We start from the raw sequence: 26199 nt of genomic DNA on the forward strand, positions 1-26199 counted from the left end.
TCAGAATGCCTTTCCAGAACGCTTCCTTCCTGTGTACTTGGAGTCTGGCCTCACATCACTGGTTGAACAATTGTGAGAAGAAAGCAAGAGGCAAGAGGTTAAAGGGACTTCCTCAAAATGACACAGTCAGACAGAAAAGTATTCTACATTCAATGTGTTTCTAAATGAAAATTGCTTAGTTGTGATTTTTACAAAGGGAAACTTTTAATTTTCTTCCCTACTGCTTTAACCATGAGGCATCAAAGGTACTAGAGTGAACAGCTAAACGTAAAGTAAATAGTAAAGCCCATTATATACATTCAAGTATCATTATCTTCCTCTCTACATGTACACAGATCACAAAGATTTATCCTAACAAAAAGTGTGGCAGAAACTCTGAAGGTGATTTCCATTCACACTGACTCAGGATGGAATAGTGAAATGACCTTGAAATTTGAAATGTAGGCTTTAAAAATGCTTATCAGTCATCGCATTCTACTAGTATCTGTTTTGTTTGTTTGTTTGTTTCATTTCAATCTGAGAAGATGGCTGGATAGCCCATATATAGCTGCAATAGCTGGTCTTCCATGTGGTCCAGATGGATGTAAGGCGGCACCACTTCACCGGGTTAAACACCCTGCTCTTTGCGGTGAATAAATGAAGTGGGATCTTTTACGTGCATGAGTTGTGACTCGCTCACACACAGGACCTCCATTGTATTGTATGCCATTTCCGAAAGACAGAGTGTTTTGCCTCTTTCTAGAGAGGACGGTACGATTACACACAACGTTGCTCAGTGGGACCATAGAATTGAACCAGGGTCCTTAGGATCGTGAGGCAGACGCACTAAAGACTGAGCCAACTCATTGCCCTCGGTGCATACCCTGGTTGCAGAAGTGGTGCAGTATCAGTCACATCTGCATCAGTTTTCTCCCAGTCAGGGTACCCTGTTTACACCGGTGATAACTCACCCCTTTCCTTGTCTTCTCCTTCTCTCTTTCTTCTCTAAGATCCAGTCTCTACTCTTCTTCACATTCTTTCCCTTCATGTTCTTAAACCTCATCCTGGAGTCTGTGAAGGAGGCTTGTGTTTGCACACCATGACCTGATTCCGTTCCAAGGGCCTGGAAACATGATATCAACAATTAACAAATAGCATACAGGTTAACAGATGAATGAATGAATAGATAGAAAGACAGATATATAGACAGACAGACAGACAGACAGAGATTTAAATTGATAGATAGATAGACAAATAGATAGATAGATAGACAGATAGATAGATAGAGACAGATAAATAGAAAGACAGATAGATTGATAGATAGGACACTTCAGATAGATAGAGATAGATAGATAGATAGATAAATAGATAGATAGATAGAGATAGACTAATAGAAAGACAGAAAGATTGATAAATAGGGCAGATAGATAGATAGAGATAGATAGATAGATAGATAGATAGATAGAGATAGAGATATAGAGATAGATAGATAGATAGATAAATAGATAGATAGATAGATAGATAGATAGATAGATAGATAGAGATAGAGATATAGAGATAGATAGATAGATAGATAAATAGATAGATAGATAGATACACAGATGAACAGATAGAGAGAATGTTAGACAGTTAAATAGAAAGGTAGATTGAGAGATGGATACATAGGTAAATAAATGAATGAGTAAGTAAGAAGGTAATATGCTTCATTTATAATCTACTATAATGGTTTATTTCAACTGAAAATAAAACCACAGCACAAAACAAAATGTATTAAATAAAAGGATATTACCATCTTAAACGTATGAAAATGGCAGTATTATTCAAGTACATGTATTTTCAAGTGAAACTTACTTTTGGTAGCTGTGGATTTGACACACCAGCAAACAAGCACAGGAACATCCTGTAATGGAAAAGCAAAGAGATAAAATTTGTATCTTTAGTTTTAATCACATCTTCCTCATCACATGTTCGAATCATTTAGCAAAACCCTTGACACTTCTTAAACATTGCTATTCGGGGCACATAGCAAATATAAGCACCAGCTTATAAACATATCAACATTGGTACCTAGCTTATAAACAACACATGCTACAGCAGTGGTATGCCCAAACACACATAGTCAAACCTGTCTGAGTGGCCACCTGTCTATAGTGGCCACTGAAAAATCCCCCTCCCCCTTGAGAAAAAAGCCATGTTAAAGACCGTGTGCACAGTGGTCGCCTATTTTGTATCCCGCAGTAGATTTTCAACTGTGTTTAGTGGTCACAGACACAATACGGACCCACAGTCAAGTCAATAATACAGTGTGTTTTCTCTCCTTTGCAGCTGTGCCGGTCATACATTTCGTGTACATGGCATTCAGACAAAGTAATGCACTCTTGAAAAGCTTGCTTGCTGTACAATATATATTCATGCTATGGTGCAATAACACGATCAATAATGGCACTGCTCAATGCATGAAACATGTGTATACTCATACACATATATGTGCATGTATGTGAGAGATACACATGATGACATTGATGTTAGAGAACTGGTATATAGCAGCTACCTGTCTATAACAGCCACTCTTTTTGTCTCCCTTGGGTAGACACTACAGACAGATTTGACTGTACATGTTGTATTTGAATACTTGAACTTCCTGATGAATAACCATTGCTGTTTACATCATGACACACAATTGGGAGGGTGGGGGTGATCTGTCCAAGAGCACAGATCAATACAAATGGCACACAATACAATATTTCTACACATATTCACTTTTTGGCCCTGGTACTGTTGGGGAAGTCAACGACCAGCCCTCCGGTGAAGCCTGCCCTCATTGCCTGAGATGTGATGAGTTCCAGCTGGCTGGGGTTCTCTGGGTAGAACTGGAAAACAGCTCGACCACCTCTCCTCTGAAATACAGTAAAATGGGACAAAAGAACAAAACAATGGATTACACTCTATCATACTGACAACAGAATGTTAGCACAGATCATTTCATCATATCATAATGGAAAAAAAGTGTTTATATTGCTGCCAAAGTAAATTTTCGGGTGGCAAATCCATATGGCATGTTACTGCAAACAACCTTGTCTGTATCTCACCAATAACAATGAGCAGAGATATTCACCTTGTGTCTGTGAAAACCCAGCATTCAATGGACAAAGCCTATGGATATTTGAGAATTTCACATGGGATGGATTAAAAAAAGGACACTTTCAGTTCTTGCAATGTCTTCAACCAACAGTGTATAATGGTACACTGCTTGCATGCAGAAACGTGAAAGCTGCATGTAATGACACACTTATATGTAATTTTATGAATAAATCATTGACTATCATTCATATACATGTACATTTCATAAACATCCAACAAAATCTACAAGAAAAAAATCTACTAGAAAAAACAACAACAACAACATTCTTTCTCTACACATAGCAATGAGAAGAAGACTCACCAGGGCACCGTAGAGTGTGGAAAAGAATCTGTACAACCTTTTAGGTGGGTGATGTGATTTCTTGTCTGCATTACACAGCCATTGTAAGGCTGAGATACTGTGGAGACAAGATAACATAGGTAACACACTCAAACACAAATAACACACAGAAGAACAGAAAACAGATCTCATCACTGACACCCAATGTTGTCTCCAGTCATAATGTTCTTCTGTTGTGATGATATCCAAGTATTTCAAATCAGCAGGAGTAATTAACCCCAGGGAGAAAATATGTCTGGACAATTAGAACAATGGATTCATTAAAAGATAATATGCACACTTCCAAACACTCAAAAATATAATTTTTCTATTTATTGCAACAACAACTTTCACAAATATGCAAGAGACATCATTTGAGTGCTGACATCCAGGGGAATAACACATTCTCAGAAGCCATAAGCTCGAGAAAACAGACCTACATTCTAACAATCCTCTCCTGGGTTAGATTCTCTGCTGGGTAAAGTGGTGTCTTTTCATTGTATTTCAAAATAAATTTGCTCAGCCCTATATAATTTAAAAGATGTTTGATTTTAACTTCTTTATAAGCATTGATTCCTACCTGGTATTGAAATGCTTTAAAGACTTTGTAGTATGGGAAGACAAAGTTGACCCAACTGATCAGTCTTCATTTGCCATCCGTCAGGTTACATTGAAAAAAAAAATCCTGACCAGTGCAAGCTTGCGAGAATAGATTAAAGTGCTTGTCAGAAAATATTTTTGCTGAATACACTCATCAGTAACATCAAATTTCATTTTATACACAATGCATTATGGGGGTTTCTAAATACAGGTGACTCCTGTTATGACAAAGTCCTTGGGATTGTCCGTTTTCTTTCATCATACTGAAATTTCATTATTGCCAAACAAATGAAGCATTCAAACATATATGCAGATAACAAATCTGGGTCCTGAATATTTACTTTGAAGTAACAAAACTTTGTTACAACTGTGTTTGTTACAATGGGAGTGCACCTTACATCGGAGTCAGACCAGTCTTCCCATTGCAAGGTACCCCACACTACTGGGTCTTTAAAACAAAGTTATTAAAGAATGGTAAGGATGTCATTCAATCACCTGATTGCACCATCAAATGTTCCTGGTTTAAAGAAGACTCCCTGTCCCATATCCGCCTGACAGACGTCCCCGTCAACTTCTCTCTCCATGGCAATGTCTGATGGAAGAATATATCGGATAGAACAGAGAGTCAAGTACAGGAAACTAAAGTCACAGCCTAGTGTACTAAAAATTTGAGATCAAGTAACAAAGACAATGGTCTGGCTAAAAATAAGGACCCACATAGGAAGAGTAAAGCAAGATTCATTAAAGGACAAGTTCACCTTCATAGACATGTGGGTTGAGTGAATGCAGCGATATTAGTAGAACACATCAGTGAGAGTTTGAGCAAAATCGGACAATCCGTTCAAAAGTTATGAATTTTTGAAGTTTCTGCTCGGTCACGGCTGGATGAAAAGACTACTATAGCTTGTGATGTCACATGAGTACAACGATATAAAGGAAGAATAAAGAAAATTCAACATATTTCCATTTTTCTCGCATAACAAAAGAACACTCGACTTCTCTCTTTCAGAAGGCAGGGGGAATAATATTACCCTTAACATACGTCAGTAGCAAGTCGAAGAAATGTGCACTTTATTCAAAAAGTAAAGTTTTGTAAAATTCTCTTTTTATTTTCCTTATATAGTTGTACGCATGTGACATCATACACTGTACTTCCAGCAGTGACTGCGCAGATACTTAAAATATTGGTAACTTTTGAACGGATTGTCCAATTTTCCTCAAACTTTCACTGATGTGTTCTACTAATATTGCTGCATTCTCTCAATCCTTATGTATATGAAGGTGGACTTGTCCTTTAATCTCTCCACAAACAAATGTCCACTATTTACCAAGCATACTGGGGCTGATGTCCAGTCCCACCCAGTGGTGTCCCTGTTCAGTCAATGCTTCACCACTCAGACCTGACCCACATCTGAAAAACAAGGCAGATGATTGATATCTCTTGTTTCTGTGCAAACATTTCATGCAAGGCTGCCAAGATGGCATTTAAAAACAAACAAGCAAGCAAGCAAGCAAACAAGCAAACAAGCAAACAAGCATGCAAAAAAAAAAACAACAAACAAACACAAATTATTTTAAAGGTAAAAAGTTAATATTTTGTTTAAAAATGGGGAGTTTGTGAACATCAAGCATGCTACAAATTGTAAATCAAATTCTAGAAAAGGATTTAACAATATATTATATTATTCATTTCAAAGCAACATTTACCTTTTCAAAGTAAAGAAAACACCTCTACTAAGTAACTAATGGTGGAAACATGTTAGTGGGTTACCCTTATACATGGCTGATATGACACATGTTTTGTACATAACAAAAATATGTGTTGGGAATGGTAACCATGTAACTTGTACGAAAATAGATGTACACAAAAGAAAAACTTGTGGTCACCTGAAATACAGCAAGGCTGTAAGCCATACCTTTTCTTCCAGCACTTCTTTATCAAAACTAGAATTTTATTATATCATAAATATGACTAATTAGTTACCCTCCCCAGTACACCATCCATTTCCTTCAAAAATTACTTTTGCCTTCTGCTTCCTAGCTGTGGTGGAAGGGTGATATCTGTAATAATTACCCAATGTCCAAGATGTATGATGGTGTGTCTGCTGGCAGTGCTAGGAGTTCTATGGCTCTCTCAGACATCGTCATCTGAATTTCAATCATTCTTGAGCTGAGAAAAGAATAAAAGTATCAATGAAGTGCCATAATGACTGTCGTATCAAACCGCCATTACAACATGAAACCATTTCTGCTAATGTTGTACTGCAGCAAACTGCAACCTTTCTTTATAAAGAGAACCTTGAGCAAAACATGTTCAGCAAATTGTTGGAAAAAACAACAAAATTTTAGCCTACCATGGAGGCCTGATCTGACCATACATAGCAATGAGAGCTACATAAATAACAGGTTGATGCTAATATGAGATGATTAATGATAAAACAATCCTAGGTACTATTCTAGTCAAACTTGCACTTTGAAGATAGATGTTGGTTCCATTTGCCACATGATTTACAGTTATTTCAAATGCCTTTATTATTGGGTGAAGGTCACCCAGCGCCATGTACACAATGCTGGCTTACTGAAAACTTTCATCGGTTGGGGATGACAATAAATTTACATTTTTAAGCTTCTACCAACCTTTAATTGTAGTGGGCAAGCTTTTGTCCTACTCCTGAGGACTTTCTCAAGCCTTATGCAGTGAGGTGTTGTCTTGCTGCCTTTGCCTGTCTTTGTTGATCACTGGACCATAGATGGGTGAGAGGGTGTAGCCAGAGTCTCTACTGAGAGCTGGATTAATCCTTCTGATCCAAAGTGATTCCTTTATTTTTCTTTTCAACCAGTTGCTTTCGAAGTCAATGATAAGAGCCTCATCCCATTCAATGTTATGTCCTGTATTGTAGGCATGTTCAGCTACCGCCCAGTGTGATGGGTTGTTGAGTCTCAGTGCCCTTTTGTGTTCCTTACTGTAAGTCTCTCATTCAAGGTTCTGCTAGTTTCTCTGATGTAGCAATCGTGGCAATCAGCACAAGTGATCTTATATACAATGCCTGACCTTGTTTGTCTCGGGACTTTGTCTCTTGGGTGGACTAGTCTACTTCTAAGGTCTATGGTCTACATATGGTCCAGTGATCAATAAAGACAGGCAACGGCAGCAAGACAACACTTCACTGCATAAGGCTTGAGAAAGTCCTCAGGAGTAGGACGAAAGCTTGCCCACTACAATTAAAGGTTGGCAGAAGCTTAAACATTTGAATTTAATGCTGGCTTACAAAGAGGTGAGGCAGGCATCGAGTTGGGGTAAAAATTCTGAGGAATACTCACTTGCTGGTATACTTTCTGGCTTCTTCATCATTATAAAACTGCCAAGGAGAGAGGGAGAGGCATATAATACATTAATCATTAAGTTTTAAACCATTGGTATCTCAACTTTCCATAGAATTTCTGGCTTGTCTACCTCCCCTACTAAAGCCATCAAATAAGCAAACTAATAAATACAGTTGTTGCCTTGTAGCCTTGAACTTGCCAAAGAGTAGAGTAAGAACAGTTCACATTATTATACTAAGATTTAGAACAGTATGATTTGAATACAGTTAAGAAAACAGTGTGTAGTAGTCTGTAGCGGTTTCCAATATTTCTGTATTTTTTACTGTCTGGCTGCCGTCAATTATGCTGTCTGACAGCAGCATTCTGTCAACATCCACGCGAACTTTCTTTGTGCGCCGGCACACGACAGGTGCGCACTACATTCTTCGCCTTTGTCATCGTGCCGAGGTACGCGTAGTTCACATTCCAACAGTAGTCGGATCTCATAAACACACCCCCTGTTTTGCTGTCACGGAAACAAGCTACCAATTAGTGGCGAGCTGTACACCTTCACCAGCCAATTACCACTCTCAAAGCTCCTGTCCGTGACATCACACGTCTTCTCCGACCACGCTGTTTTACTTTCCACGCTCCCTCACTTCACGATTAGCTTTCATCCTGAGAGCACGTTCTAATCGTTGGAGTCACTCACGTCCGCATATCACGTCCGTATATTACTTCCCACGTCTTTTCTCGCGCACGATACCTCGCGCCGTGGACTGTCATTTCTTACGGATTATTACATTTCATACGGAATATTACACTTCCTCGGATTTCATACCTCGCGACATTCGCTCCTTTTTGTATCGCGACTCGCCCTTTCTTCATGCTCTACACTCCAACCTGGGGATTTTCTACGTAGCTGCATTCAACGCGATTCGCGTCGTTACATCGCTGCATCGGTCCTGCTAGCGTGCTGTCGGTGGTGTGCAGACTCTATCAGGGACCTCGCAGTTCTTCGACCCAGCGCTCCAGCGGTGGATTCTACCCTCGCTTGTGCTAGCCGCGGCACCCGGAGGCTACTCCACGCTGTCGCTGGATCATTTGTACATATTTATATGGGACACTGTCGTCTTCGGACACCCAAAGTGCATTCGGAGTTAGTCCATATTATTTAATATCATTTCGGGAAGTGCGATACCCATTTCAAGGACACTGTTCACCTCTACTGGTGCCCTGGTGCTTTCTACAGTCCATACACTACTGTCATACGGTCGGCTACCACTCCTGCTGGTGGTGCCTTCAGCTTCAAGCCCCGTTAGCCACTCGGTGAGTAATTGTTAGGTATTACATCATAGGCCCGTCTAATAATACCTACATTGGTGACCCCGACGTGATAGTTTAGGGCCAACTTCACGCATCTCATTCTACATCCTTCCCCTTTCGTCCTTCATCCCTCACTTTGACGAATACAATGGCTACCACCAGCCCTCCGGCGGACGTCATAGCGAACCTCACGGCGCAGGTCCTGCTGCTAACAGAGCAGCTGTTCATACTGGTAGCACGCATGGACGAACGACGGTCTCAGCGAACGTCACGCCGTTCGCAACGGAAATACCGTCCTCGTCCTCGTCCTCGTCAGCGGTCCAGAGGCGGCAACCGCGGCCATGGAGGTGGGCCGCGCAGCGCGCTGCGGAAGCGAACCCCTTCCCAAATCCGACACGCTGGCAGTGAGTGCTACTTCCATTGGAAGTTTGGCGACGACGCCCGGCAGTGCTGCTCACCCTGCTCGAGACGAAAAACCCCGACCACTCCCACCGCACCAGGAAAACGACTCAGCCCCAGCCAGAGATCAGCGGCGACGAGCCCCTCTGGCAGCGACACAATTGGTCGCCGATCTCCCACTTCGGATCGACAACACCGGGCTGTCGAACACTCCTCGACCGTCACCGCAGCCGAAGTCAGCGCCCGCCCTCCTTCACCCCCCAACAAGACGAAGCCCCCGCCTACACTTCATTTACAGGCGGAGGTGAAGCCCCCCGTCGCCACTCTCGGAGAGCGTTCGCCCACACTAGACTTTGGCCCGCGTCGCAATCCCCGACGCAAACGGAACACCACATCCCACGCTCCCGCTCGTCCACACAACTCCACGCGTGATCCCAAGCATCTCACTCTGGAGGTCAACGCCAGGAGGGAGACAGCCACGAGCGTTCCGCCCACCACACCGCGGCAGCAGCCTACGCCTGTCCCTGCCAGGAGCCCGGCGAGCACACCGAGCGTCCAGCTCACCACACCGCGGCAGCAGCCTATGCTTGCCCCTGCCAGGACTCCGGCGGATATACCGAGCGCCCCGCTCACCACACCACCGCAGCAGACGACACTGCGGCAGCCTACACCACTGCAGCAGCCAACACGTGCACAACCGCAGCACGAGCTGCCAACACGAACGGCACGCACTAGCGGTAAGCACGTACACTGGCCAGCCCATTACGTACAATACAGATACTTCGACACGTGAAATTTTCAACCCCTACTTCCTTCACATTTCTCACAATCGATCGCTCATTTCTAGTCTTCACTCCACTGACTCCTCCACTAGCGATCTGGAAGGGGGCTAAATGTAGCGGTTTCCAATATTTCTGTATTTTTTACTGTCTGGCTGCCGTCAATTATGCTGTCTGACAGCAGCATTCTGTCAACATCCACGCGAACTTTCTTTGTGCGCCGGCACACGACAGGTGCGCACTACATTCTTCGCCTTTGTCATCGTGCCGAGGTACGCGTAGTTCACATTCCAACAGTAGTCGGATCTCATAAACACACCCCCTGTTTTGCTGTCACGGAAACAAGCTACCAATTAGTGGCGAGCTGTACACCTTCACCAGCCAATTACCACTCTCAAAGCTCCTGTCCGTGACATCACACGTCTTCTCCGACCACGCTGTTTTACTTTCCACGCTCCCTCACTTCACGATTAGCTTTCATCCTGAGAGCACGTTCTAATCGTTGGAGTCACTCACGTCCGCATATCACGTCCGTATATTACTTCCCACGTCTTTTCTCGCGCACGATACCTCGCGCCGTGGACTGTCATTTCTTACGGATTATTACATTTCATACGGAATATTACACTTCCTCGGATTTCATACCTCGCGACATTCGCTCCTTTTTGTATCGCGACTCGCCCTTTCTTCATGCTCTACACTCCAACCTGGGGATTTTCTACGTAGCTGCATTCAACGCGATTCGCGTCGTTACATCGCTGCATCGGTCCTGCTAGCGTGCTGTCGGTGGTGTGCAGACTCTATCAGGGACCTCGCAGTTCTTCGACCCAGCGCTCCAGCGGTGGATTCTACCCTCGCTTGTGCTAGCCGCGGCACCCGGAGGCTACTCCACGCTGTCGCTGGATCATTTGTACATATTTATATGGGACACTGTCGTCTTCGGACACCCAAAGTGCATTCGGAGTTAGTCCATATTATTTAATATCATTTCGGGAAGTGCAATACCCATTTCAAGGACACTGTTCACCTCTACTGGTGCCCTGGTGCTTTCTACAGTCCATACACTACTGTCATACGGTCGGCTACCACTCCTGCTGGTGGTGCCTTCAGCTTCAAGCCCCGTTAGCCACTCGGTGAGTAATTGTTAGGTATTACATCATAGGCCCGTCTAATAATACCTTTACATCCATCAAGTTATTACCCTTTACAAGGATCATGCCCACCCTCTGCATTGTCATCATCATTCTGATACCACATCAACAATAACTTCAGCAAACAATTTAGATGCACATCCAACTTTTGACGTGCCATGGTGTACATCCCCCATGTGCCACATTTAATATTCTGTGTCAGCAACATATTCATGCCTTGGGAAAACATTCTGTTTTTCAAATCTGTGTAAGTCTCATATCTTTATTACCATGGACAAGTAATGAACAAAGATGTAGAGAAAATGCCAAGCTTTGCTTCATGATGTAAATTGTATATCTGCAGTGTACGTAACAAATCTATGATTGTTTATCTTTCAAATGACCAGTAGCTACATTATTGTAGAAGCATGACTTTTGTACTCAAAACAGTGACAGAAATTTAGAAGTTACTTGCAAATCCAGAAGGGAACACCACTTGATAGTCATTCACCACATAAAATGCAAGCTACATGTCACAGCGTTGACACAGGAATAGAACTGAGGGAAATGCTTTCATTGTACGTACTGCGATATTTTGGCAATCTATTGATTGCTTGGGGCAGGTTTGTGCATTTGAGCAGAATATAATGCGAACTTGGCACGCCGTCAACTGAGTTGGGTGTGCAAATGTGACACATAAAGAGTTAACATATCAAAACCAAAACAATTCCGACAGTGCAGTGCAACAAAATTTGTAAATTCCATTTCTTCATCTTACTGTGACTGCCTCTACCATAAACTGTGTACAAGGAGCGCCCCGGGGTTACCTCTACCATAGCCTGATCAATTCGCACAGTGTCTGGCCATGCACTGTCGTGGCTATAGACGCTCTATAGTACAGCGACATGGCTGTGTATAGTTACCTCCAGTATACAGTACCGGTATACAACTCCAGGCCTCGAAATAGGATTTTGGAGTAGCAAGGCCATTTAGAAAAGCGCACTTTTTCCAAGAGGCCAGGGCACTTAAGTCAGTCAGAGGGGCACCAAGGCCACATTGGAAAGGGCATGTTTGGTGTTTATGAAAAAAGAAAGAAGAAAAACAAACCGAGAAAAACAAACAAACAAACACACACACACACACACACACAAAGTGCAACACACAACAAAAACCTCTTCCCTACAGCTGTAACACATTCCCGATCTCCGCGTTTCTATCAGGTGAAACAACATTTTTTAAAACAGGAATAAAACAACAGTAGGTATTGATTGAAACTCGACACCCTTTCAGGCCAGCCAGGCCAGGCTGCCATGAAACTTCAAAGCACATTCCGACAGCTGGCTGGCAAAACCACAAGGCAAAGGAATTTGCGTGCGCGTGTAGATTGCTATGATTAGTCACCGTGATTAGTCTGTGACAGACAGTTCATGACCTCCAAGAATGCGCCAGTACGCGCGGTTTCTTCTGTTGATTGGTCTCTCTCTCTCCACCCCTCCCCATTCCCCAGTCTGGCACATCTTGGCATCGTGGGATTTTTCTTTTTTCTTGGTAAACTTGGAGTTCACTCTTTACTACTCTATCTGAATATGCGCTGCCTAGCCAGTACATACTCGCGGCCGCTGCGCTGCGGAGGCAGTCGGGACGGTAAAAACCGGTCGGGCGTACATGTACGTACACGTCGTCTCGTATCTCGGAAAGATACTTTGAGTTTATATCAGATATATCGGGACGCGAGTGAACTGAAGGTATGATATTTGAGATCAGGAAAGTTGTTCAAGCTTATTAAAGAGACTTTGAGAAAGGGCATATCATACGTCATAAATAATAACTTTCATTCTAAAAGGGCACCACGGCCCCAAGAAAAAGGGCACATTTTTTTTGGCCGTAACTTTGATCAAAAAACAAAAGGCATTGCGGCCAACGAGAGGGGCACCGACGGCCATGGCCGTCGGTGGCTGTCGGTTAATTTGAGGCCTGCAACTCTAGCTCATGCAAGCCTCTATTTTAATTTACTTTAAACGTTGTAAACTTTATCTATTGACCTGAGTATAAAGCGTGATGATAAAAAAAATAAATGTAGATTTAGATTTACTATCACACGTTCTACACAAAATAAGATGCTGGCAAATACCATGTCATGGCACAACCATGACACAGGCAAAGTGAGACCTCAAGATGAAAAGTGATTTCTTCACAAGGGCAATAAAATTGTATTAGTAAATGGGCATTTAATTACGCTTTTACAATCAGAAGATTCTAGATCTACCATCTAACTAACTATCCGTCTATACACAGCCCAGTCGCTGTACGTAGGTACAATGTATGTAATGTGGTATTCACACAGCGTACTTACAGCGTTTGGTCGGGCTAAAGGTTTAGATCCAGATTCTAACTTAACGTTGAATAAATTTAGATCAAACGTTAACATTAGTTTAGTCCGACCAGACGCTGTGCAAAGAACAGCGACTGGGCTGTGTACAGTATCAGAGACTCCAACCCCAAGCACCTTCTGATCTGGAGATTCTCCCGCCTGAAACCCCTATAGCAAACGGGAGACTCCAACTTGTAAGTTGTAACATGTTAGTTGATGTGCGCGAAGCGCACATCACGGGGTCCAGGGCCCTGGAAGCTGTAAGGTTCTAGATGCTCTCTCGTGCTATCTAAGCCTTAAGGCCTATTTTTAAACATACAATGGCAATAAGTAAGAAATCATTTCAAGCGGGAGACACAGAGCCAGGGCGGCAGAAATTAAATCTCAAGCGGGAGAACAGGAGATTTTGCAAAAATGGTGTAGTGGGATTTGGTTTTGGGGGAAGGTTGGTTTTAACTTCCCCTCCTATCTACCTCACGACCTTAACCAGACCCGGACTGTGACTTTAACCTGACTAGGGGGTCACCTGACTGACACATCCAACTCTGTATCAGGTGACAATTGACCCCCATGACCTTGACTGATAGCTTGATGACTTGGACTGGAACTTCACGGATGGAAACCTCACACACCTCATGAAATATCCTGTGAAATCAAGCACATCAGGCCGATGGCGTAGTCGGTAAGTACCAGGTATATTACGCTGTGAAGTGGACACTAACTTTACTCCCACTTTAAAATGGGCTTTCGGCAGGAGAGTTGGAGTCTCTGCAGTATAGTTCTAGCTAACATATGGTAAAATATATTTTGATTACAATTATTTGTGTTTTTACGGAGGAAAAAGGTGAATTACGAATGTATTTTGAGAGTGATGAAAATCCGTCGCCCAACCTGATCTCCGATCGCGGCGCGCGTTACATGCGATGTGAATGTCTGGCGACCTTACCGCAGTGGCGACCATACCGTAATTGACGTTAGTTAGACTAGTTGTTCAGTGCCTACATGTATTTATTTATTATTATGACCATGATGCTAATATAATTGCTGTAGCGTCTAATGTGTGTAATTTTTCTTTTACCTTGTAACGAGTGCGTTCATCCTCGACCATTTGAGGGCAGCACTTTATCGGAAGAAGAAGAAGAAGACACCTGAATTATGAAGCTACAAAACGTTACAATATATATATGAGCATGACGCAGAAATCTAGATGTGGGACTACATCGTCCCCACTTAATATCTAGTACTACCACTATAAATGTTTTCTTTTACCATCTCTGGAGGAGCCGTATGCTCCGGTCTCCGACTAGATGCCATGGTGATGTGAAATTTCCTTGACGTTCTATCAACGGTGGGTTTACCAATAATTTGTGAACGGGCTCTTGAGAGTAGAAATCCTCGACACACTTGACGACAAATCGCTTGCGCAATCATCCAGCCAGATACTGTACTAGGCCTGGTATGTAGAAAAACACCGGTACAGTAACCACCTGAACACGTGCTGTGTGTGTGTTTTGTACATGTCATACACGCGCACGCGACGTGGCCGACGAGACGATCATTGTACGACACACGGCATCTTGTCTGGCGGCGCGGCAGGCACGGAGCACAGCTGCTGTAACTGGGGACCGCAGTCATTGGTAAGCTCTTTTACTCTTTTACTGTTTTTGTTACTCTGCTGTGTTGGATTTTGTAGATCATGTTCAAATCACGTACACGCCTTATTTACTGCAATATGTAACTTACTGTACAAGTAACGTAGAACTCTATTCCCGCTCTCATCTCATAGTCATGCCAAGAGTGATGGCAGTGATGCAATTTTACACGGACGCCAATCCTCGCCAGGGCGCTGCCGGGGGAAGTGCGGGTGACCCTATGCCAGGCTACAGTCTGTGCTGCATGCTGTTCGGTCCTTATTTAGTGGGATACATAGACCAGGGAGGTTGGAGTTTCCCACCTCCCTGGATAGACATTGTTGGTACACGCCAGTGTGTGGTGTACTTGAATTTACCTTGAATTCACCCTGAAGTGCTACACCTCCATCTTCACGTAGATAGATTGCAAGTGTGGCAGGGTTTAGGGAGCTTTTTAGCCCATTAATAACCCAATTTAGACAATTTCATTTTGAAGGTGAGGAGTGTCTGTGACTGGATGACATCTTCTGGGAGTTTATTCCAGCTGTCTACCACTCGTTGGCTGTAGAAGTGTTTTCTTACGTCCAGTCTAGGGCGTGTCTTTGCAAGTTTCTGGGAATGTCCTCGAGTACCTTATTATACATGTATGTTGTTTTCTGGAAGATGGAATTTGGGTCGATGTTGTCTAACTGTGTTATGATGCGGTACGCTTGAATGAGGTCGCCCCTCTTCCTTCTGACTTCCAGAGTGGTAAAGTTGAGTCTTCTGAGTCTGATTTCATAAGGTAAATCTTTTAGGTTGGGGATGAGTTTAGTGGCCCTAGCCTGCACTTACTCCAGTATTTTCTTGCCTTTCTCTAGATATGGACACCAGGCCTGCCTACAATAATCCAGGTGTGGTCTGACAAGTGATTTGTAGAGTTTTAGGACAACTTCTCGATTTCTGTATTGAAAGCTTCTTTTGATCATTCCCAGGACTCTGTTCGCTTTTTTTGTGGCTGCTGCACACTTGATGGCATGGTCATTGACAACAAGGATGTATCATGTACCGGTAGCTATAGATGCCTATGTACCTGGTATTTAATTGGTATGAAAGTACATGCATCATCATTTTCCACATGTAACTGATGATATGTATTATTTCTTAGATGAGAAGTGTTTTATTACAAATAAGGTTGAAGTGCAATAACTGTCATTGATGAGTTGTGTGTACAGATGGTGCCTTCCTTGCATGGCCATTTCTAGGGACGTCGATACATGGTTTGAGAGTGAGGGACTTAATGTAGGGTTTTCAGGGAAAGAGAATGTTTTTCGTCTATAAACATAGACAGTTCTACTGGATGCTATTACTATACCATCTGATTTTTGACAGGTGCTACATGACAGTAGACTAAGTTTGTGTATCTATTGCATGGAGTCTTTGTTTCAAAAGAGCAATTTTATTTTTAAGAAGCAATGTTGTCATCAGTCATAGATTCCTCAAGTTTCTTGTGACATGAAAGACAATCTTTTCACCCCTTGCAGTGACTTGTGTGGCTGCAGTAAACTCAAGAAGACAATTTCTCAACATATTGCCATGGCAACACTGGATGAAGTAAAGAATGTCTTCAAAGATGCAGATGCTGTCTGCTTTGATGTGGATAGCACGCTCATCGAGGATGAATCCATAGATGAACTGGCAAAGTTCTGCGGAGTCGGTGACCAAGTTAAAGAACTGTAAAGAGCCCTCTGATCTTCTTCTCCCCCCCCCCCCCCCACTTCCTAGTTAGGGCATACAACATGACATACAACAGGATTTGGATTTGTAATATGATAATTCACACTTTTTGAGATTTGTTACATGTATACATAAAATCAAGAGTGTAGAGAGGGGAAAAGCAGCTTTGTCGCTCAGTCCAAGAGCAGTGATCTAGTAACAGAAAGCAGCAAGCGATTTGGAATGTATTTTGGCAGAGAAGTCTAATTAAACCTCCTCAGAGCATGAACTGTGATAATGATTCATAATAATCCATTATTAAGATGGCGACTTCTCAAGGTGCAATTCTTCCTAGGTCGTACACATTTTAATGTCAATGCAGGGGCGGTAAAGGGGTGGCACAAAAAATATTTCTGCTGCCACTTCCGGGTTTCATCAGCTGACAAGCAAAAAATAAATAAAGAAAAGGCAAGCACAATTTACGATTTCTTAAAAAAAGAATTAAGGGGGGGGGGGGGGGAGGGGCACCAAATTAAAGGGGTGCACACCCTATTTTTTCAATTTTCTCCATTGATTTCTTTTGTTATAGCAAAAAATAAAAAGGGGCATGCACATGTTAGTAAACCATCCATATTCCACTGCTATCCAAACAGGACCAACAAGGCCATGGGAGGTCAGATGAGTTACAAGGAGACGCTGGAAGCTAGACTGGATCTGATCAAACCAAGCAGGGACACCATGGAAAGATTCAATAAAGAGAATCCACCAAGGTTTACCAAGGGTGTTGAGTGAGTAGCACTTTTAAAAAGCATGTTTTTTTGTTTTGTTTTGTGTGTTTTGTTTTGGTTTTTTTTTTTGCTCAGCCACCCGCAGAGCACACAAGATCATGTGGAAGACTAAAAGAGATTCAGAGAGTCTGCCAATATGATTCAAAATTTGGCAGGACAGGTGCATTAACCTTAACTAGGCCGGGGGAGGGGATTCTCTGAAGCCCCCCCTCGACGTTCCGCGCGATGTATCGCTATCGCGAAAAGCTATGGCCGCGATGTTTCATTACTTTTTTCTTCTGAGTCTCCCGCATCTTTTGACACCAAATTTGTGATACCCGGGCACTGTTCCGAAGTTGCGCATAAATATGTACGTGCATGTCATACCAGAAATTGCTCCAAAACGTGAATTCGTGTACAATTTCAATGCAAACTGTGCTTACAGGCTAATTTAATAAAAGCATGGTTATTTTGGGGTTATATTGATTAAAATCAATTAATAACATATTTTCTTGTTCAGAACAATGTCGCGGACAAATTTCATCGAAAAAACATTGAAAAACAAAATAAAAAAAAAACCACAGAAATACACAAGAAATTAAAAAAACAATAAGATACTTCAGGATATTTTTTTTGATGGCACAAGTTTCTTCTTTTACATTTACTAAGGACACTAAAGAGAATATTTACACAAAAAATGTGCCTGTTTTGAGTTTTATTTAGTGATATACCAAGTTGTCTGATTTCATGCATCATTATGCATAGATTAGAATGATTTAGCATAAATCATAATTTTTTTAAAAATTGACTTCATGGTATTTTAGATTACATCATAGGCAATGTGTGCGCCAATTTTCGTCGCGATTACGCGGTCGATGGCCGAGATCTAGATCACCCCTGGCTCTATCATCTACCTAAATACTGTAAAAGTGGTTTCTTTCGCGTACAGAAACTTTCGCGGTTTCCATCGGTGCGGACTTTTTCGTTTTTAAATTCGCGGTCGGTAATGATAGCGTTGTACAAGCGATGAGTTCAAAACATTTTTGCGTGATGTTAAATTCGCGGTTCAACCTCAAAGCGCAAAAAGCGCGAAAATAAAACCACCACAAAAGAAACCACTTTTACGTTACAACGGCTAGTTAGGGTTAACCCTATCTTAATGGGGTTTTTTTGTGGAATGAAAAGGGGACTCTAAAACCGATAGTTTACTACAATGTATTGGTGGAGATGAGAATTTGGCTTTGAACTTTTTTCGAGATACCAGGAAACCACTTATGAAATAATACAGAGCATACCAGTCTAGAAGGAATTCAAAGTTTATATGATGAAAATCGCTTTTGTAATGGCTGAGGCACCCAAAAACAAAGTAAAACAAAATGATCGTAATAAAAGCTGGGTCCTACCTTTTATTACCTCTGCCAAGGGAGGAGGCTTTGTTTTCGTTACCGTTGGTTTGTTTGTTCGTTCGTTAGTTAGTTTGTTAGTTAGTTTGTCCGTGTGCAAAATAACTCAAAAAGTAGTTAACGGATTGGAATGAAACTTACAGGAAAGGTTGAGAATGACACAAGTAACAAACTACTAACTTTTGGTAGTGATCCGAAATTTTTTTTGGAATTTATGAAGGATTTTTTATATTTTGGCAGGTAGGGTCAATGAACTTGGGAGTTCAGGCTGCGCATATTTGAGGTTTGCCCGTGCGCACTAAAGTGCGTGCTCTAGTTTCTGCTGGGGCGAGGCGCGCCGTGCAGCTGAGGGTTTATGACATAACAAAGGCTTCTATATTGGGAAATCGGGCGATTTTTCAGTGGGTGAAAATCACTTATCTCTATGGAAGAGCAAGATCATTAGTGGAAAGTAACTGCTTGGTGGAGGTCTGCGCTCTCGGAGTGCTTTTCTAGATAGGATTAGATTTTTTGGATATCTCAGCCATTTCAAAACCAATTTTCATCAAATAAATGCTGAATTCCTCTTGAAATTACATGCTCTTTTATATTTCATGAAAAGTTCCTCATCATCTCACCAAAAAATGTTAGAAATCTGAAGTTAGGTCTCAACCAAAACTGTACAATACCTTTAAGATGCACCTAATCACACTTTTGTAAAAAAAAGTGTCGAGAAAAACTGCTAAAAACATGATCGCTCTTTCAAAAAATATGAAAAACTCAAGATTGGCTAGGTTGACCCATTTCACCGATTTTCAGTCCTCACACAAAGTCACTGCATGCGACTTTTTGTTAGTTTGTGACGCACGGTCACAAATGAATCAGACTTGCCATTCAGAGTGTGGATGATTACACCTTTTTGCCTCCTCCAGGGATCTTGTGAGGAAGCTGAAGTCGCTAGGCGTGGCCATCTACCTGGTAACCGGTGGCTTCACCAGCATTGTCAGAAGCTTTGCCAAGGTTCTTGGTATTCCTGCTACCAACATCTTCGCCAACAAGCTCCTCTTTGACTACGATGGTAAGTAGGAAAAAGATGTGTCAAAGTGTACATATATTTTCCAGAGTGCTGTTTTGTCACTCAAGCAAAACACTTTAATATGAATATTGTCTGATGAAAGAAATCTGCAGTTAGAAAGATAAATTCTGGATACACAAATTGAACTTACTAGTATTCTGGAGATGTCCCATAAATCCCTACAGTTCAGTTCATTTCGTTCTTTCTGCAGGGAATTATGTGACATTTGATGACCGTGAGCCAACTTGCAGCACGGGAGGGAAGCCCCGCGTCATGTCCATTCTAAAGGAGCGGCATGGCTACAAGCGACTTGTGATGATCGGTGACGGAGCCACGGATATGGAAGCATGCCCTCCAGCAGTATGTTATCCCATGGGATCTCTTCATACATTCTCTTTTGTATTGATGGATGTCATGTTGGGTATTACAGTTCAAATTCAAATACAGTGCACTCCCGTTTAACCAACGTGGTAATAATGAAATTCCAGTCAAAATGAAGTCAAAATTCAGGCTGCAATATCATCCACTCTATATATTTTTATTGTTTATTTGTTCTGTTAAAATCTTGATATAACAAAAGAAAATTGCCGGTCCCGAGGACTTTGTTATAACAGGAATCCACTGTAGGTGTTAGGCAACACTTTGCTATGTGCAAAAGTATGTCACTGCTTCAAATTTACAGACATTTCAAGAACAATTAAGAGCTTAATATGTGAAAGTGACACAGTAACATGACCAAAATTCACAATTTTGAAACCTACGAAGACAGGAGAAGCAAAGACTGTAAATATCTTGGTGCTTGGTTGAAGTTTGGAAGTTATTTTTTTATAACTTGACCATGTTAGTTATATTTCTATTATATTATATTATATTATTTTGTAGTAAAGCAGATTTTTTCTTGTTCATATAGGAGGTATCTCACTGGGCTTCAAACTAGTTCGCGACTCCAGATTTTGCTAGTTGCAAAGATGTCTCCGCAACGTCTCCGAGATGTCTCCTGAAAATTACAGAGTCTCCGAGGAGTCGCAAGAAATTTAAACATACTCAATTTTTTTGGAGACTTCTTCCAGTCTCCGCGATGTCTCCGAGACATCTCAGAGACGTCGCCGAGACCTGCTGGAGACCAGAAAAACTGGTGAGAGGTCGCGGAGACATCTCTGCGACTCTTATTTGATGCTCTTTGACCTACTTTAGAAACCATATGACCCATCTGCGTGCTGACATCCTGCCTAGATCAAGTCAGGTGATCCTGCAACGGCTCCATCATATTTGAAAATTTCTGACACCTGCCATTACTTCTACCAACATGCCACCCTAGGTCTCCTTGGTGAGACCGCAAGCCATTTTTATGTTGGAGACGTCTCCGCGACTGCTGCGACTATACAGTATATAGATACTTCCTTATCTATATACTGTATTTTTTCTTTCTTATTTTCTTTCTATCTCCAGGATGCATTCATTGGTTTTGGGGGCAATCAGATCAGAAACAAGGTGCAAGAAGGGGCCAAGTGGTTTGTGACAGACTTCCAAGAACTGATCGCTGTGCTGGACTCATGATCTCCAGGAAGTTTTTAAAGTTTTCCTGCTTTAGTAGGGATGATTTATGCTGCATTACTAACCAGTAGCCCACTGACTTCCCAATGAATGCCTTGCATTTTGAAATATTGAGAGATTTTCTTTCACTCAAGACTATAACATTTAACAATCAAACCCTTGTGAAACTGGACCTGTATTTTGGAATGATTTGAACGTGAACCATGTTTTTTGGCCACATTCAATAATTTTTTTGAAAAACAGTGTAAAAAATTCCTCTGAGTTCATACCGAAGTTCCGTGTGAAAGTATCGGTTTTAGATTTTTGGTGATATCCCTATGTTTTTTGACTCTGCTAATTTGTTTGTTTCTGTTTTGTTTGTGTGTTTTTTTTTCCAGTTCAAATCTGTTTCTTTACACTATTAGGTATGTACAGTCTTGCAAGCCATTTAAAGGCTTTCTCATGTACATTCCCTTTTTCATCATTACAGTTACGAACAAATGTGTACTTTGTGCTGATTTGTATAGTAGTGAATGTATCAATACCTTGTGTTAACGTTGTTTTGATTTGTATGTTATGTGTTTTTTTATCCTTCTGGAACGATGGAAGTACGAAATGAAATGAAATGCAATGCAATGAAATGAAATGAAATGAAAAGCAAAGTTATGCCATGCCAACTGCCTGCCAATAACAACATGTCATTTAAACTTCTGTTGATACTGTTTAGCATTGCTGGATTGACAAAACCTTGTACAGAGTATCTCAAAAATGTCAAATGTTCAGGAGAGCAAATAACATGACAGCCAAAGCACTGTAACAAACAGGATCACCTTTCTGTTGACATGATATGGTGGCTTCAATTTTGTGGGTAATTCAGCTTGGATTTGGACAGGACATCACTTGATTGATTATCTAATGATTAACCCTAATCAGGCTGGGGGGGCAGAATCCGCGCCCCCCCTCGACGTTTCGCGCAATATCTTCGCAGCGCGATAAGCTCCCACCGCGATGTTTCATGACTTTTTTTCTTTCAAGTATCGCGTAACTTTTGAGACCAAAATTGTTGCACCCGCGCGTACCGTTTTGACGCGACGCCCATTCGAAAAAAATTTGTCAACCCCAAAATTGCTCCAAAACGTGATTTAGGGTACAAATGCAATGCAAATTGTGTTTTTTCAATTAATTCACATAGAAATTCATATCTTGACTTAGAATGGACGAAATTAATTTATTTTAGCATAATAAAGCTTCAAAAAATGTCTGTTACAAATTTTGGCCAAAAAAAAAACAAACAAAAACAAAAGGTCGAAAAAAAAGGAAATACATAAGAAATTCAAAAAACAATCAAATACATAAGATATTAGTTTCGATACAGATTTTTTTTTTATCCTATGTCTCAGAAGAATGATACAAGAAACATTTTAAAAAAGAAATTAGCTTAATTAGAGCATTAATAAGTGATTTAGAGCCCAAAACTGATTTTATGCATAAATTACAATAATTAATTAATATAAAATATAAGAAAATTTTTTCGGAGAAAGCAACCATACATTTTGATAGTATACGTCGCGAGCGTCACGTGTGCCGATTTTCGGCGGGATCATGCGTTCCATAGGCGAGATCTGAAGGGGGGGGGGGCGGAATCCCCCCCCCAGATATAGCATAGCCAAGAAAGCCCAGCCTGATTAGGGTTAAGCCAAGAAAATGACTTTTACCAAAATTTGAGATACAAGGTTTTGTCACCTCGGTGATGTAACATCATATATATTTTGCCAGCATACAATTTAGCAATACATGTATGAAATTATAATTCACAATTTACCAAGAAGTTCAATTTGTGATCAAGAACCAAAGATGAGTGTAGAATAGAAAGGAAATATTAGAAGAGAGTAAGGTAAGGAAATGAATAAAAGCAATAAAGTTAGTGACTCCCCACCTTGAGTCAATACAGTGCACTTGTTACTAGAGCCATTTCCCCCCAAGTTTCTGTTTTGCAATATACAGGACTCAAACACTAACATTTTCTCTGTTGGCTCAAATTGTTGAATTTGAAATTTTGGTGGCCAGAAATAAAAGGAATTACAAGATTTCATTTTGAACTTTTGCTGCCCAGTTGGACAGTAAAATATGACCTTCATGGAAATGTAATGCACACCAGGCCTGTGGGAATTTAAAAGACAAGTTCACCTTCATATACACATGTACATGTGGATTGAATGAATGCAATATGCTGTACTGTAGTAGAACACGTCTGTGAAGATTTGAGGAAAATTGGATAATCAAGTTGCTTTCATGGCGTGATCCCCCCCCCCCCCCCCTGCAATTGACATTCATATTGGGCTGACTACTTGTACATGTACTTGGAAAGGGAGGTGTGTTACAACTTCATGTACTTGTATTACAGATATGTAGAAAATGTACAGTATCATATGGCTGTAGTGTATATCACATTTCAGACACATAAGATAGTGGTCTATCAAGAATTCATGACGAATCCTACTAATTTTGTTTCTTACAGAGTGGATCATTGCTGGTAATTAGTTTTGCAGATTAAAATGAACTCATGTTTGTGGGACTTTATTTGTGACCCTGCATCACAAAACCAGTTAAGGGCAGATTCTGAAAGAGCAGACTCTAAGCTTTAAAATGACACATAACTCAAGTAAAATGGACTCTCCTTACCTATCTACTATATTTGAAAGAAAGCACACACTCTGGAAATGTGTGAACTGAAAAAAAAAAAAAGAGGATCTGAAGTGCAGGATCTATTCAAGCGCTTAATCTTCACCAAGCTGTGCTGGTTGTACCATGAATGAGACAAAAAACAGGATGCCAACCACTGTAGCAACAACAATGAAGGAATTACCAGATTAAATTGAAATGAAAAATGCTCTATGAACATATTCTGTTCATGATTACTGCCAACTTTCAAGGGGGTAGCCCTTCCCTTTCAAGAGTTATTAGAGTTGAAAGTGAAGGGTGTGCAAAGGATTTTCAAGAAATGTAAAGTGATCTCTAAAGACGTACCTTGATCACACTACTCTACGAAAAAAGGGTTGTAGAAAAACTGCTGAAAACACACTTTCCCTTTCGTTTTATGACCCGAAACTTAATAGTAATGTACATGAAGAATAGCTCTTTCAGAAAATATGACAAACTCAAGATTGACTTGGTTGACCCACTTCACCTTTTCAGAGTCCTCACGTGAAATCAAGGGGTGCGACTTTTTGTTCGTTTTGTGATGCACTGTCACATTTTGTACTTGTGCACTGTATAAGCTTAGTTCTGTGTGTGTCATATTTTTTTGTATGTATCTATGCAGTATGGGGTAGCATGTCTCAGGTATTATCATTTTAAGAAAGGATAATGAAAATCACCCTTCATGTCCTGGCAATTTAATTTTTTAGTTACAATAGTGCAATTAGTAACATTAGCTGTTTACTAGTAAGTCCAATGTATTACCTAAAGGTACAGTTATGCTTTGAAGGCCTAGTAATAGACATCTGATTTACAGCCCTTTGGACCACTCCAGTAAGCATTTTGTTGTATTGATTGTGCAAATATACTTCATATTTTGAATTTTGCATCATTATGAAATGACTGCAATTTCATTCAAACTTCTATCTCATAAATTATGTGCAAAATCTGTAGAAATGACAGCCAGTAACCAGTGAATTTCCATATTGGGCAATAAATGCAATTCAAACAGACCAACACATTTCATCCAATGTGCAATGAATCTGTGTATGACCCAAGTGTGAGGAAGAGCATTCATTCATATCCAATTTCATTTTGAAGTTCACCTGGAAATATTTCCTTTGTCAAAACAGTGGCTGTGGAAATTGTGAGTGTTGCACCCAACTTCCTTATGCATGCAGCTCAGTATGATACGTGTATGAAGAGTTTATCTACTTACATGTACCAAGGAGGTTCAGGAAATGGAGTCACAACAGTCTTATTCGCTTTGATCCCATGCTGGAAGCCGCCACTCAAAAATATTTGAAGTATGTGTCAAACTGGATCTGCCGCTCAGATGCGAAGACAATTGACTCGTGTCTCATTGCATAATCACCAGCCACTTTCCAAGGAAGATATGTCTTTGTGATGGTAATTACTTTTCGCTATCCCTACTTCCAAACGATGGGCGGTATATAGACAATGGTAAAGGCACGGGGATGCTTGAATAGAAATTGCTCAAATATTGCTGAAATGGGTATCAAAATTACTCGACTGTATGTGTCTGTACGCTAATCTGACATATTAATTTATAAAGAATTATACTTGAAGATGATACCATATTAGTTTCATTTGGCGGAAATAAGGAGAAAAGTGATAAAACTGACTTTCCATGAGGGTAAAATTTCAAACACTTTCCCAAAATACAGCTCAGATTTACACTTTCGCACATATTTTTGAACGGAATTGACTTTTGTGTTACATTGTATATGCTTTATCATTAGGTGAAATTTCATCGCATTTGATATATAAACGAGCAGCATATACCCGATATTATGTTAGCGTTAGAAATGAATCTTCAGATTGCTCAGAAAGATGGCGGCTTCAACATCAAACATCAAAGGCACAAATGAACCTGTGGAATTCTTTTGTCAATCCATAGAAAACTGACAGCTGATTGAATAATTATAGTCAGTTGTAACTCCATCTCTCGAACCTCCTTGCATGTACACTGTACATGGATGTAATTTTTGGAAGTCCAGTTTGTGTTTTCATTATTTTGTTTTGTGTTATGCCACAAGTCCTGCTCAAAA

At 41.0% G+C, this 26199-nt stretch overlaps 2 protein-coding genes across 2 annotated transcripts; one reads left to right on the forward strand and one right to left on the reverse strand.

Moving 5' to 3' along the window:
* Positions 1-14716, reverse strand: LOC139737295 (18S rRNA (guanine-N(7))-methyltransferase-like). The gene is made up of 10 exons (XM_071647970.1): positions 14617-14716; positions 7361-7398; positions 6114-6209; positions 5368-5450; positions 4535-4631; positions 3422-3518; positions 2740-2876; positions 1831-1879; positions 951-1102; positions 1-58 (listed from the first exon to the last, which is right to left on the reverse strand). Exons 1-10 carry the CDS (start codon positions 14659-14661, stop codon positions 1-3), a joined length of 852 nt encoding a protein of 283 aa, XP_071504071.1. The 5' UTR covers positions 14662-14716.
* A 1837-nt stretch (positions 14717-16553) lies between these two features.
* On the forward strand, positions 16554-21472 carry LOC139737296 (phosphoserine phosphatase-like). The gene is made up of 5 exons (XM_071647971.1): positions 16554-16693; positions 17327-17461; positions 19755-19900; positions 20109-20257; positions 21347-21472. The coding sequence occupies exons 1-5, from the start codon at positions 16554-16556 to the stop codon at positions 21452-21454; spliced, it is 678 nt and encodes a 225-aa protein (XP_071504072.1). The 3' UTR covers positions 21455-21472.
* Positions 21473-26199: the final 4727 nt, after the last annotated feature.

This window comes from Diadema antillarum, unplaced genomic scaffold, assembly GCF_040938485.1.
Source record: "Diadema antillarum isolate AM-2024a unplaced genomic scaffold, OU_Dant_1.0 seq00000688_RagTag, whole genome shotgun sequence".
NCBI classification, from domain to species: Eukaryota; Metazoa; Echinodermata; class Echinoidea; order Diadematoida; family Diadematidae; genus Diadema; species Diadema antillarum.

Bases quoted from the DNA above. Each gene is read 5' to 3' on its own strand.
- LOC139737295 (XM_071647970.1), bottom strand. From the start codon at position 14,661: ATGGCATCTAGTCGGAGACCGGAGCATACGGCTCCTCCAGAGATG. The intron at 3,519-4,534 runs GTGATTGAATGA...TTGTCTCCACAG, and splicing joins ACATTTGATGGTGCAATCAG to TATCTCAGCCTTACAATGGC. The intron at 2,877-3,421 runs GTGAGTCTTCTT...ACTGTATTTCAG, and splicing joins CCACACTCTACGGTGCCCTG to AGGAGAGGTGGTCGAGCTGT.
- LOC139737296 (XM_071647971.1), top strand. From the start codon at position 16,554: ATGGCAACACTGGATGAAGTAAAGAATGTCTTCAAAGATGCAGATGCT. The intron at 16,694-17,326 runs GTAAAGAGCCCT...CTATCCAAACAG, and splicing joins GGTGACCAAGTTAAAGAACT to GACCAACAAGGCCATGGGAG. The intron at 20,258-21,346 runs GTATGTTATCCC...TTCTATCTCCAG, and splicing joins TGGAAGCATGCCCTCCAGCA to GATGCATTCATTGGTTTTGG.